Below are 13,633 nucleotides of genomic sequence, written 5' to 3'. Positions count from 1 at the left end.
CCATGTCAAAATTAACATTTTAGGTGCAGATGGGAAGTTGATAGAGAAAGCCTCTCATTCCGGCATGATCAACCCCAGCCCGCACTGGCAGAAGCTGACTCACAATGGCCCCGTGGCTCAGTTCGAGTACCAGATCCGGGTCAGCTGTGACGAGCACTACTACGGCTTCGGCTGCAACAAGTTTTGTCGGCCCAGGGATGAGTTCTTCGGGCATTACACATGTGACTACAACGGAAACAAGACCTGCCTGGAAGGCTGGTCCGGACCTGACTGCAACACAGGTAAGCCATGCTGAAACAGCAGCATGTAGTGACAGGTGACATCACCTCGAAATGGAAATTCTGATCAAGACAGCGGCTCGAGACAGTTGGATTAGTATTTATGACTATGAATAAGACGTCTAAAGCTAGCAGCCAGACTGTAATCTGTGATTCATGCTGATACGCTGTCTGATGCGTGGTTTGCATTGAATGGAGCGCTTTGTTTCTTCACTCTCACGGCATTTTCCTCATCATTTCCATTCAAATAAAGCTTTTCATTGCCTGTATGACCAGGAATAAACCTTTAGCCCCAGGAAATCAGCCCGGGAAGTAGTCAGGCTCTTGTTAAACATTTTACTGTGTCAAATGGCAGACCCGGCGTGATTGTTTGTCCACAGCAGAGTTTATTCTCGCAGGCTGGATTTATATCATTTACTGCTATAATTAAAATGTGATAAAAAAAATGGAGCTAAGTTTGAATGTAGTTACCAGGCAGTGATTCTTCTTCTTCCTCTTTTAGCTATATGTCGACAAGGCTGCAGCACTGAACATGGATCTTGTAAGGAGCCAGGAGGGTGCAAGTAAGTGATTAAGGCTGCTCTCTATGTTTTATTAGTCTGTTATCGATCGTTTTACTGCATTTTTACTATGTAAAATGTCAAACATGCTTTGTTCAAGTGCCTCTACTTATTATGGAGGCTGGTGCCAGAAGCATGTGGTGCGGATCAGTCAGATATGTAGGGATCGTGTCCAGGCACCAGTTCTGTCATGGCATGGATTTCTCCCTATACGTGCCTGGTGTTCTGGCCAAAAGACTATCAGTACCCGGGCTTTAGCAGAGATGCAGGCTGAGCTGCAAATCTCTCATGGAGCTTTGGACCAGAGCTGCCCGTCTGAGGAAAGCAGAGGCTCAACTGCCAAGACTCCATGTTGGAAATGTAGCCTATGCGTTTCCCTCTAATGAGGCAAGCGTTATCAGTCAAATCGTGTGTAACATTCGGATGAGCATTAAAGTGTATTGTTTGTGTAGCTAATGGCTTCCTAATGCTGTTTATGCACACAGCCAGAGGAAAAGCCAGGCGCAGATGGATATCAGAGCTGGGGCATTGTGTGCAGTAACAGTTGTATCTCATCCTCATCCTGGAGGAGGCCTCGCGCTGCCCGACTCTTCCCACAGCTCAGGCATTGGTTGCTTTCTTAGTTGTCTGATTTGGCTGTAAATCAAGCACAGGGACGATCAGGTTTGTTCATTTTGTGCCGCAGCTTTGTTGTTTTTCCCAAGCTTTTGACATCATCAGGTTTCTTGTAAGTGCTTGTGTGGCCACTGGCAGAACAGGAGGTTCCATTGCTTTAGTCTCTCTACAGGTGTGGCTATATTTAAAGCTCTGGGTTTAACTTGTTTTATATGTACTCTGCCAACAAACTCTCCAAGCAAGCTCTGCTGCTGTTGTAGTCACTGAGTAGTTTCCCATCATTGAGCTGCTGCAGAGTGTTAAACAACAGCAGTACATAGCAACATTGGCTGCAGCCTAGGGCAGCCTCTTTGTCACTCACTTTATGTCAGCAGAGCCACAGCTAATGACGCTCTGTGGGATTTTCTTTCAGCGGTGACGTTTTTAATGATACCCTGAGTTTGCATTGTTACCAATGCAGTAATTACAGTGCACCTGTGTATCAAGATTGCCACAGTAGAAAATTGGTTTGAAAAGCATTAACTGTGTAGCCACAACATACAGATTCTTAAAAGAGGTCTGTTTTCATGTTGAGGGCTAAAACCTTTACGTGCATCGGCAGTGCTACACAATGTAATGTCACATTCCCCAGTAATTTTGCTGTGTAATAACTGTAAATGATTTAGGATCCCGCTGGGGAGTCCTGCTCTGTTTCTCATGGAGAGGATTAGCACACTTTTAAGAATAGCCTCTTTAATCACAGACTGAGGTTTACTTAACCACCGCGTTTATTTTTACAGTCCGTCCGTTTCTTGGGGCTAATCAGCGCGCCGCTCCCCCAGGGGGACACTGTGTTTCCTGTCGCTAGGCTCCACAACAGCAACTGTATTGCCACCTCGCCACCTTTTAAAGAGCAGGCTTATCAGCCAGGCTGGATTGCCGTCTTAATTATGGAGCCCAGGAAGAAAAAGGGCAGCATTATCAGTGTAATTATGGACCTGGACATTTCAGTGGTCAGCGAGCTGTGTTCCCCTCCTCAGCCTTGGGGCACAAGCCAGAGTCCTGACTCATGGGAACCGGGATGAGCAGCAGTGTAACAGTCGAGAGGAGGGCTGAGCGCTCCTCTCTGCAAGGATGTCGCTACTGCCAAGCCACAGGCACAGTGTTGTTAAAGGGAGCGTCTGGCCGCATGCTAATGTTAGCTGTGCTAAAGGTCCCAATGGAACTGTAATTTAGTGTTTTGTTTTTTTTCTGTTTGGTAAAATGCTAAATACTCCTCTACTTCCCTGTCCCCAAGTATTGTTTAAAAGCTGTTGCATAAACACCCTGCTACTTAAGATTCATTTGTGGTCTTTTAAGACACAGCCCAATTGTGAGGGCAAGAATACTGCCTCTTTGTTTGTTTCATTTGTGCAGCTCCATGCTGTATATGCTGAAGTGTAGTTCATCAAGTTCAGATTATGGCTGCGTTGCTTGTGAAGGAATTTGGAATCAACAGAAGATTAAGATATTAGCATTTGCAGGTGCCACAGGGATTATCTGACCTCGCTGTGATTTTGTGAATTTGCCTGAATGTTCAGCATGTGTCGCAGCATTGTGTGTGTGTGTGTGTGTGTGTGTGTGTGTGTGTGTGTGTGTGTGTGTGTGTGTGTTTGTGCGTGCGTGCGTGCATGCATGCGTGCGTGCGTGCGGGCTGATTTCTATTTTATGTCCCACCTCTGAGCCTAACGGCACGGCTCTTTGTGTGTCTTGCAGGTGTCTGTATGGCTGGCAGGGCCAGTACTGTGACAAGTGCATCCCCCACCCTGGCTGTGTACATGGCACCTGTGTAGAGCCCTGGCAGTGCCTGTGTGACACCAACTGGGGCGGCCACCTTTGCGATAAAGGTTAATTCCTATCTCTGATTTCAGTTGCTGTCACTGTAGGTGCGGCCCGTGTTGTGTGAAAAACAAACTGAAGCTGTGTGAAACGCTCTTTTTCCAGATCTGAACTACTGTGGCACTCACCAGCCATGCCTGAATGGAGGGACGTGCATCAACACAGGACCTGACAAGTACCAGTGTACCTGCGCTGAGGGCTACTCGGGTGCAAACTGTGAGAGAGGTGAGCTTCACTGATCTTCTGCAAGATAACTTGCAGAACTTTTCTTGTTATTCCTAGCAAGTTTTAAAGGGCATGAGTACTACTCAGCCTGTGAAAGCAGTTGTTGAAAGGTGTATTATGCAGGATTTTTCTGCTAAACAATGTGCAGACTCATACAGAAGTAATCCCTCTCAGTAATCACTTATGATCCACTAAAAATGTGTTGCAGTGTATTAATCTGCAGAGACCCTGCCCACTGCCAGTATTTTCTCATTTCCTTCTTATTTCACTGTGTTTGGGACATTTCTGAGCTGCAGCCTTTGGGCAGTGGGTGTGTAGCCCCCAGGCAATAACTAATAAAAATGAGCGTAGCGACCAGGCTGACGCTGTAATCTGTGTCATCTAGGCTGAAGCTCGGGGAGCTCCCCTGACTTCTCCTGTCTGGGCACAATAACAATTAGCCAACAATGTTGCAGTTGTCTTGTTGACTGCAACTTGGCAGATTACTAGGCATTATAATTATGATATTATCATGACTTTAGTACTGTGCCTGTTAACGAACTGTACTGCTTAAGTGGATGGGTGGTTAAAGCCAGTAATTTAACTATTAGTGTAGCCGTTTGTTCATACACACAAACAACACATTAACACATGATAAACACATGATTTGATTAAGATACATCATCCCTCAGTTTCCTGCAGGTAGTCAGGTTCACCCCTCTTGAGTCGCTGCCTTATGTAGGTATGTGATGCTGCAGGTGGGGGTACACTGGGCTGTGTGTGTTCTGGGGCTGGTGGCTTTGAGCTGGACCTGCGCAGTATACCTTTTAATGCCGTCTGCAACAGTGTAGGGAGCTTTCTAATGCCTGAGGAAACAACCCTAATGATGTCATCTGGGTCACCAGATGTGGAGGATCTAATAAAAGATGCTATCAAGTCGCATTATGGGAAATGTAGGAGCCAGTCAAAGGTCAGAATAGCTTGTTCTCTGCTGCTTCAATTTGACCATTCTTTGACTGAAGGAATATTATGTTGCTGTCGTTAACAACTTTTGTCAAACAAATGGAGCAGAGAAGCTCAGAGATTCCCAGAATTTCCCTTTTTAATTATTTGTTTTACTTTTAAGACAATCTACATTTGGAACCTAAGATTTCAATAATCTCATGGGGTCTCAAACTCGTGCTTGCAGTTGTGATAAGTGGGAAGGTTGTGGGCTCGCTGAGCTTACAGACAAAAGGTCAGAGGTGCCTCGAGTTTGTAATCAGAGGAGGTGGTAACTCGGCAATAATCTGTTTCCACTTCAGCGCCAGTGGCCCCCAAGTCAGGTAATCCACCGGTTTGATCTTCAGGGGCCGGTCATCCCTTCGCTCCTCAGTCACTCGAGACAGATGGGTGTGGTGCTAAGGTTCAGCTGCTGCGAACACTTACCATGGAGATGATGGTTTTTTTCCTCATTAAATCTGAGCCTCGCAGGGTGCTGACAGCTTAACTGCAGAGATGTCAGGAAACCGTGCCCTCCGTAACAGGAGGTCCTCCGACCAGGGGATACGTCAGGCTATTGTAACACAGAGGCCCCAGGGTGCAGCGCCGCATCCTCTGCCCTCCCTCCGCCCCACAGCATACCAAGAGCCGTCCACCGATCACCTCTAACTGTCTAGTTATTCCCAGAGTGAATCATTCATTTTTGATTCATTTGGGACCCACTCATCCTTAAACTTGTCCATAAAGGAGAAACTCCAGGGTAGTTGCTCCCCCTCTCCCGCTCCCCCTCCCTCCAGCCTCTCATCTTGTGCCGCCTCTCAGAAGAAGAATGGCGGGGAGTCAGAGGGAAGTCACGGTGCGTTGGTCAGGTCAACTTAGCATGAAAGATGATTTCCTGGTGGTGTGGTCTGCCGGGCGGGTAATGAGAGTGAGATGGGGGGACTTTGAGCGGGCTTTTGGGCCGGGGAGGAGGAGGGGTAGGTGATGGGTGAGGGAAGGACTCAACTCCCTGGGCATGTTCTGCTGACAGAGGCCCTGGACACAGGAGCTGAAATGCATTTTTGCATCTGATTTGTTGTCTTGTGAATAATGGAGCAAATGTAAACCACATGATGTCACAGTGAATACTGTCATGGCAGCTAGCATAAAAACATCAATCTAAATATCAGGTTATCAGCCAAAAAGGGTAAGGTTTGTCCAACAGGGTACATTTGGCAAATTTAATTATAAAATAAGTGTCATAAATAATGAAAGGAGTAACCAAGGGTGGATTTTTCTTCTTTGAAATGACTCACAAGGGTGTGTGTGACCTGTTTTCAGAAACGTTCTCTCTCTCATTCTAGCGGAACATGCCTGTCTGTCCAATCCGTGCTCTAATGGAGGGAGCTGTTCAGAGACCAGCCAGGGCTACGAATGTCAGTGTGCGCCAGGCTGGAGCGGCCCCTCCTGCACCATCAGTAAGATTGCACTCAACCAGCACCCACTGAATGTCAGTATCCTCACAGAAAAAAACACATGTTGAATAACCGGAATTGACCTCCTCTGCTCAGACGTTGACGATTGCTCTCCAAACCCCTGCAATCACGGAGGTACCTGCCAGGATCTGGTCAACGGTTACAAGTGTCACTGTCCCTCGCAGTGGACAGGGAAGACGTGTCTGATAGGTGAGCCCCCCCCCCCCAGCCTCTTTTCCCCTTTCCACCACTTCACGCCCGTCAACTGCACGTGCAAATGCCACAAACCCTTTCTCTCCATCTCTAGACGCCAACGAATGCGATAGCAAGCCTTGTGTCAATGCCAACTCGTGCCGCAACCTGATTGGTGGATACTTCTGCGAGTGCGTCCCTGGTTGGACGGGGCAGAACTGCGACATCAGTGAGTATACGGCTGTCAGCTGCAGCTGTCCAGCCCCTGCCCCCTTTATTTCTTTCTCTCTGCATTGAAGCTGTAATACGAAGGCATAAAGCAACCAGTTGGACAAGTGCAGCCTTTCCCTGCAGTGAAAATGAATCTGCTGTATCATTATTAGCCCTGTGTGTGTGGCCAAGGCTGTGGTGATTAGAGGTGGCTCAAAACAATCCCGGGACTAGTTTCACTTGGCAGCACACAGGATTGCTCAATACTCTGTGTTGCACTGATTGTGCCTCCATGTTATCCAACTCTTGCAGAGTGCTCTCTAGCTCCGACAATGTTTTTAAAGGCCCCTAGCATGGGAAACATAAAGCACAGACTTGTTTTCAAAGACAGACTATTTAGTCAAGCTGTTCAGAATTAATCCTCACATTTGTTTTCCCGTGCAGATATAAACGACTGCAAGGACCAATGCCAGAATGGAGGAACTTGCAAGGTATGTGTCAGGTCAAAAACCGTGCAGCTTTATCTGGTATCGCCGCTTTGTTTACCAGCTTGTTTGTTTGTTTTATCGTGTCTTTTTTCTTGAAGCCCGAGACATTTACAGCGGTTATATAAATAGCTGTTGTAAATTGTTCTCTCCAAACCGACAGTGGAATTGTTGTGGAATTCCTCGCTGAAATCAAATCTGAGGGGAGTGGGTTCAGAGGGGTTTCTAAGGGAGGGACACACAAGTTTCTAGACCACACTAGATTGAATTACCATAAACATTATTGTGTTGAGCCCGTGCCAGGAAAATGTGTTGAAATAATTGTAGAGCTGTGATAATGTTCTCCAAACTTGTCGCGGCCCTTCCCCCCTCTCAGCCTCGCTCTTCGCTCTGTTCTCTGGTTTGACAGTTATTGTTTGGACCCCACCCTGTCGAAACAGTTGATCAAATTTGTGGCTGTATGAGGTTCACCCCGGTTTCTCTCTCTCTGTGGCAGGACTTGGTAAACGGCTATCGCTGCGTGTGCCCCCCTGGCTTCACCGGCGAGCATTGTGAGAGGGACATCGACGAGTGCGCGAGCTCGCCGTGCCTGAACGGCGGGCGCTGTCAGGACGAAGTGAACGGCTTCCAGTGCCTCTGTCTGGCTGGCTTTTCGGGAAATCTCTGCCAGGTGAGACACGGCTCCCACATGCATCCATCCTCTCTGCTATCATTTAGCATCAGAAGCCCTTGCCCTCCCCTACAGCCTCCTTTCTGCCAGCATTGCTGTATCTTCGGGTTCGTTGTAAAGTTTTCCTGCCCCACCCTTTTAAATGGCTGTTGTTCCACAGTCCTCCTTTTTAAAAGGGAGTGCTTTGTTGAAGCTGCTCCTGGCTACAGCGGGATACATTCCACAGTGCTGAAGCCCAGACTCAGAGGACGGCTCCTCTGTCTCTGCCTTGTTTTTCCCCTTCCTCCAAGTGCTGTGCGTGTGTTGTTTCCTGGCACAGCCTGTAGGGAGGATGCTGTGGGTTTTGCTCTGTTTAGTGTAGCAGAAACTATGTCAGCTATCAGGTTCACCCCTCTCTATTCAATACCTTTCTGCCCTAGCTGGATATCGATTACTGCTCACCCAACCCGTGTCAGAACGGAGCGCCCTGCTTCAACCTGGCCACAGACTACTACTGCGCCTGCCCGGAGGACTACGAGGGCAAAAACTGCTCTCACCTCAAAGACCACTGTCGCACCACCACGTGCAAAGGTACGTCTCCTGCATGCAGTAACCACAAGCTTTTCGCTCTTTGTCTTTTTCCAGAGCGTTGCTGTAAGGTGATCCGCGTAGCGTGCTGTAGTAAAATTCAGAATAAGGCCAGGTCTTCACCATTTGCCTGAACACTTTGCCCACATTTTTCCCATGAGGGCAATACCTATATTTTAGTTTCATGCACTCAAGGTTCTTGGCCAAGGTGAGCGTTTTTTCTATAGTGTTTGTAGTGTAGTGTAGCTCCCTTGATGAATGCCCCCCTCCATCTCCTCAGCAAAGCTTTTCCAGTGATTCTCCCCTCCTCTGAGTTCCATGAAAATCTGGCAAAAGGCTGATAGCACTGTGTGTGTTCTTGGTAATGACTTGGTGGGCTACCTCTTCTTTTCCCCCCTCAATGAATGTGCGCATTTTTTCTGTGTGTGTGTGTGTGTGCGTGCACGCGTGCATGTGTGTAATTGAGTGAGTGGACCAACCACGGAGTCAGATACCAGACGGTGAGATTCTCTGCTCTTGGCAAGAATTAAGTGATTACAGGGGAGCACATTCACCCCGCTCTCCTAACCTGATCAGACAGGGGGAAAGGAAGGGATTTCAGCGCAGAGTGAAAAAGATCACTCTGAATTGCTTATGAAAGCATAACAGCTTATGGCTGTTTCTTCTATCACTCCGCTTTTTTTAAAGGACATTGTTTTTGTCAGGAAACCAAGCTGTTGCCGTTATCTGTAAAGTCCCGTTACCTCGTAGATCTCTTTGTCTCTCTTGCTCACCCTTTCTCTCTCTGTCACTTGTTGGCTCCCTCACTCCTTTTTTGGAATAGACGAGTCTGATTGGAAACAATGAACAGGATTCCGCTCTTATCACTTGGAAGAAGATTAAGAACGAGTGTTTGTTCAAAGAGGCTTCGTCAGTAGTGTCACTGTCTAATGATCTCTCCTCTCCACAGTGATTGACAGCTGCACTGTCGCCGTGGCGTCCAACAGCACGCCAGGAGGAGAGCGCTACATTTCATCAAATGTGTGTGGCCCTCATGGCCGCTGCCGGAGCCAAGCCGGGGGCCAGTTCAGCTGCGAGTGCCAGGAGGGCTTCAGAGGCACCTACTGCCACGAGAGTAAGACCAGATTCCACAGCATTCAAGGCACAACTAATCGTAATGGAGGTCGCACTGGCTCCAAAACCCAATCTCACATTTTTCATGTCCTTCACTCGTTTTTTTTTTTCTTAAACTTCAGACATCAACGACTGCGAGAGTAACCCGTGCCGCAATGGAGGCACCTGCATCGACAAAGTCAGCGTGTACCAGTGCATCTGCGGCGACGGCTGGGAGGGCGACCATTGCGAGATCAGTGAGTAGGACTGCTTGTCCCGCCACTTCAAAACAAGACCACACCTCCCTCATGGGACTGTTCAATCCATGTTTCAACATTAAACTGTCGAACTGATGATGTGCTATACATAAATCACGCTCCCGTCCGATGTTTCCACCAGACATCGATGACTGCAGCACCAACCCCTGTCATAATGGAGGGACATGTCGAGACCTGGTGACTGATTTCTTCTGCGAGTGCAAGAATGGCTGGAAGGGAAAGACATGCCACTCCCGTAAGTTTTTATTTTTTCCACACCCGTGTAGTCTGTCTGTGCAGGCTCATGGTATGTGCTTATGGCTGTATATAATTGCCCAATGTTCTATACTGAATGTGTTTATTCACACTCATGTAAGTGCACAACTTAAGCAACCCTTTTTTAAATGCTCCCCCCAGGCGAAAGTCAGTGCGATGAAGCCACGTGCAACAATGGAGGCACCTGCCACGACGAGGGGGACACATTCCAGTGCAAGTGTTCCCCAGGGTGGGAGGGTACGACGTGTAACATAGGTGAGTCACGGCGGTCTGGTCTAATGTTCATATTTACACACACACACACACACACACACAGAAGATGGCTGTGTGGGAGAGCTCCGTCTTGTCCCAGATATTAATCAGATCTGTCAGATCTGCGAAGTCCACAAACAGTTTTTTATCCCTTCACTCTGTCAACGCTCGCTCGTTTCTCATCTGCCTCCTTGCCCATGTCTCCCTCTCATGTGAGCGCTGACAGACATCCGCTTAAAATCCCTGATTGCACTGACAATGCACTTCAAAGTCGTGGAATGCAGATTCCCTCAGAGAAAACGGAAACCCGACTGAAAAAAGCCAAACCAACAGCAGTCTGCTGTGACTGTTTAAGCTTTATGAGCGCTGATTTCGCTGCTAATCCTCTGAAGATTGTGGGGGGAGGAAAAAAAAACGTGTTAACAAAACGAAACTTCTTTTTTTTTTTTGTTTCCCCTCTCTCAGCCAAAAACTCAAGTTGTCTTCCAAACCCGTGTGAGAATGGAGGTACCTGTGTGGTGACTGGAGAGTCGTTCACCTGCGTCTGCAAAGAAGGCTGGGAGGGTCCCACATGCACCCAGAGTAAGTGTTATTTAAAGGGAAATGGTGGATGGGATAAAGGCGGACAGTTATTGCCATTAAATGATGATAAACCTCCTGCTACCTAGTGCAGAGGTGAAGTCCTGCATCTGATTAAATCGGACTCTCCCACTCTGAAACTTTTTTTTGTAATCTCCTCTCTTTCTGGCTGCTGCCGGCCATGAGAGGAGAAAGAGGAGGAGGAGGAGGAGGAGGAGGAGGAGGGAGAAAGGGGCTCAGGAAAGTGGAGACAGATGTTTCTCCCCCCCACACCCCACCCCCACCCTCCTCCTCGTCCAACACACCCCTCTCGTCGTTGCATTCCTGTCCAAACAGTGACATGTCGGCTTGTTCTGCAGCCTTCCTCCATTTCCCTGGCTTCCCTGTACGCATGTACTGCAAAACATGAATTCCCCAACTTTTGTAAGGGAGGGAGGAAGAGCCGGGGTGGGAATCTGGGTGTGGAGGTGTTGTCGGCGGTGAAGACGGTGGGAGCTGGAACTCCTTTTGAGAGCCAACTCAGTTGTTTGCTCTGTGCTGTTAATAAGGCAGCGTAATCAGGCAGTGTGGAGTCCAGGCGCGACCGGCCCAACACGCCTCTGCACACGCAAGCTCAGACGTGCTCTTTGCTGTCATGTGCACTAAACAGTCATACATGAGCGAGAGAGAAGAAGAAAAAAAAACACAACAAACTCACTACATTCTATCTCTCTCTCCCTCCCTTTCTCTGTTTTTCCTCTTTCAGATACCAACGACTGCAGTCCCCACCCATGGTAAGTGGAAGCCAAACATTTCCTGTAGCTTTAGACAGATGTAAACAGGGTGCTCCTCCTGCATCGAAGTTTCTCACCTGCAGGTTCTCTCTCTCTCTCTCTCTCTCTCTCTCTCTCTCTCTCTCTCTCTCTCTCTCTTTCTTGCCGTGTCTCTGCTGAGAACCAGGCATACACCCATCCCTGTCATTCCTGAGAAGCAATCAACTAACCCTCTTTTGTGAACTCCCAGGCACGACACTTAATTAGGCACACGCCAATGCAGCTCGCTCCCAAACCCACACTTGTCCATTAAATAGTCTGAAAAGTGGTTGCCTTGATTAGCTTTGAGAAATCGTTACTGTATGCTGACTGGTGAGAAAATCCCAGCCTCAAATGGTTTGGTAGTAAAGCAGCATTGATAGATGTTGGTGTGAAACAAGCCCGAGATACAAACTGAAGTCTCACTCCCCCTTTTTTTTTTCCCCCTGCAGCTACAACAGCGGAACCTGCGTCGATGGGGATAACTGGTACCGCTGCGAGTGCGCCCCAGGCTTCGCTGGTCCAGACTGTCGGATCAGTGAGTATTAACCCTGCCTCCCACTCCTCTCTGATCCCCGTTAGATCGGGCCCAGACCGTCATCGTCGCTCCAAATGGAGGTCTAGCCGGTCAATTATCTGTGCATTGGGCTGCAGGCCAGGCCGAGCCATTTCGGTGTCACTCCACCGGGCCTTGCTGCTGTCCCCGGGGGAAACCGGCTTAGCAGGCCAACAGCTAATCAGCCATGCTCTCTGACACTGATTACACAGATTGTTTTCCCTCTTAAAGGCTTTCAGATGGCCACATTCTTTCCCATTGCAAAGCCTTTGTTCTGCTAAGTCCAGCCTTTAGCTCCTGCATACCTGCTAATGATGCTGCCTTTAATAAAGCTGCATGGGGCAAAAACGTCCAGGGCTGATTTAAAGCATGTTTGCTTGTTTTTTATTAGCTGGTGTGTATGTGTATGTACTGTTCTAATGACACATGACCTCAGTGAATTTAGCCTAGGAATTAGATTTGTGTGCTGACTGCTTAACCCAATATTTGCGTGCTGTCTGGCTGTGCTCTTAATTCCAAAGGGAGCCATTCTTTACCTCTCGCTCTTCTCTTCTGTGACAGATATTAATGAGTGCCAGTCCTCTCCATGTGCCTTTGGCTCCACCTGCGTGGATGAGATCAATGGATATCGCTGCCTGTGTCCACCAGACAGGACTGGCCCCCACTGTCAAGAAGGTATAAGACAGTAAAAGACAAATCTACGTAACACACACACACAGTATGTGATAGATTTCTAATACTGTGGTTGCATTTAACACAGTGACAAGAAAACCTTGCTCTGTTAATGGACACGTCACCCCCGATGGAGTCAAATGGGACGAAGACTGCAACACTTGCCACTGTTCCAATGGGAAAGTTGTGTGCACAAAGGTATGTGTAGACAAACTAACTCTGCCTACGAGGTCAAGGTGGAATATTTACGATGGCTCTGTACAGCTGTGAAGCACATGATGTCATTGTTTACTAATGGGAGAAGGGCTGTGGGGAACGGCTGTGCAATAAATGTTTAGAAACTCAGACTCAAAGTTGGCATGCGTGGATGCACCCTCACAATCTTCAGAGATCTCAGGTAGGGCCGTGGGTGGAGTTGGTGTGGGTGTGTCAGATTCCTTACAAAGATGAAGCAGTTTGTTTTGAAGAGAAACACAATGGCACTGTGAGAAATTGGTGTCAGATGCCAGTTCAGAAACTCCCAAAATTACACTGGGTGAAGATTGGCTGATCTACAGCAGAGAGGCCTGAAGTCGTGCTATCTAACCACCAGATGAACAATGGTGCCTCGCTGATACTGCTCCCCCCTCAGGAAGATAATGCATCATGGGGTGAAAATGATCCAGGCCTGTAAGGTACAGGCTACCATGATATACATAGTCTGATATGGGAACAGAATTACGTGGGTTTTACCGTACTTTTGCAGTACAGAGGCTTGTGTGTTTCATGCGGATTACATGCATTGAAGAGAAATTAATCTGTACAGAGCCACTATTATCCTAGACTGGGAAAACCGGTGCCATTGATTCAATTTTCCTAATCTGTTTACAGTCCTGTGTAGAGCTGGGCATTAAATGCCTGGTGTTCAGTGCTACAGGCACATTTCAGTCAGTACCATAAAACTGTCCTGACATTTGATGCCAGACTTTGTCTTGGCAAATTTCTAATCTTTTTTTTTTGCAGGTATTTAATAATAAACCAGAGTATGGGATGCATTGAATGTGACCTGCTAATAAAGCTCATTATGATTTATTTTGTAGGCAACA

At 47.8% G+C, this 13,633-nt stretch overlaps 1 protein-coding gene across 1 annotated transcript in view; it reads left to right on the top strand.

Moving 5' to 3' along the window:
- jag1b (jagged canonical Notch ligand 1b) overlaps positions 1-13,633 on the top strand; it is a 28,027-nt gene that overhangs the window by 10,059 nt on the left and 4,335 nt on the right. The window contains exons 4-22 of the mRNA XM_076743605.1: positions 24-281; positions 781-841; positions 3,188-3,318; positions 3,416-3,535; positions 5,839-5,952; positions 6,046-6,159; positions 6,257-6,370; positions 6,796-6,842; positions 7,333-7,506; positions 7,926-8,076; positions 9,023-9,187; positions 9,309-9,422; positions 9,565-9,678; positions 9,840-9,953; positions 10,416-10,532; positions 11,275-11,302; positions 11,773-11,858; positions 12,438-12,551; positions 12,637-12,746. Of these exons, the coding sequence (XP_076599720.1) occupies positions 24-281; positions 781-841; positions 3,188-3,318; positions 3,416-3,535; positions 5,839-5,952; positions 6,046-6,159; positions 6,257-6,370; positions 6,796-6,842; positions 7,333-7,506; positions 7,926-8,076; positions 9,023-9,187; positions 9,309-9,422; positions 9,565-9,678; positions 9,840-9,953; positions 10,416-10,532; positions 11,275-11,302; positions 11,773-11,858; positions 12,438-12,551; positions 12,637-12,746 (2,246 nt within the window). The remainder of the gene's footprint in view (positions 1-23; positions 282-780; positions 842-3,187; positions 3,319-3,415; positions 3,536-5,838; positions 5,953-6,045; positions 6,160-6,256; positions 6,371-6,795; positions 6,843-7,332; positions 7,507-7,925; positions 8,077-9,022; positions 9,188-9,308; positions 9,423-9,564; positions 9,679-9,839; positions 9,954-10,415; positions 10,533-11,274; positions 11,303-11,772; positions 11,859-12,437; positions 12,552-12,636; positions 12,747-13,633) is intronic.

The sequence above is a fragment of the Chaetodon auriga genome, chromosome 11, assembly GCF_051107435.1.
Source record: "Chaetodon auriga isolate fChaAug3 chromosome 11, fChaAug3.hap1, whole genome shotgun sequence".
NCBI classification, from domain to species: Eukaryota; Metazoa; Chordata; class Actinopteri; order Chaetodontiformes; family Chaetodontidae; genus Chaetodon; species Chaetodon auriga.
Note: the sequence above shows the minus strand (reverse complement) of the source record. Positions and strands in the feature narration are given on the sequence as shown.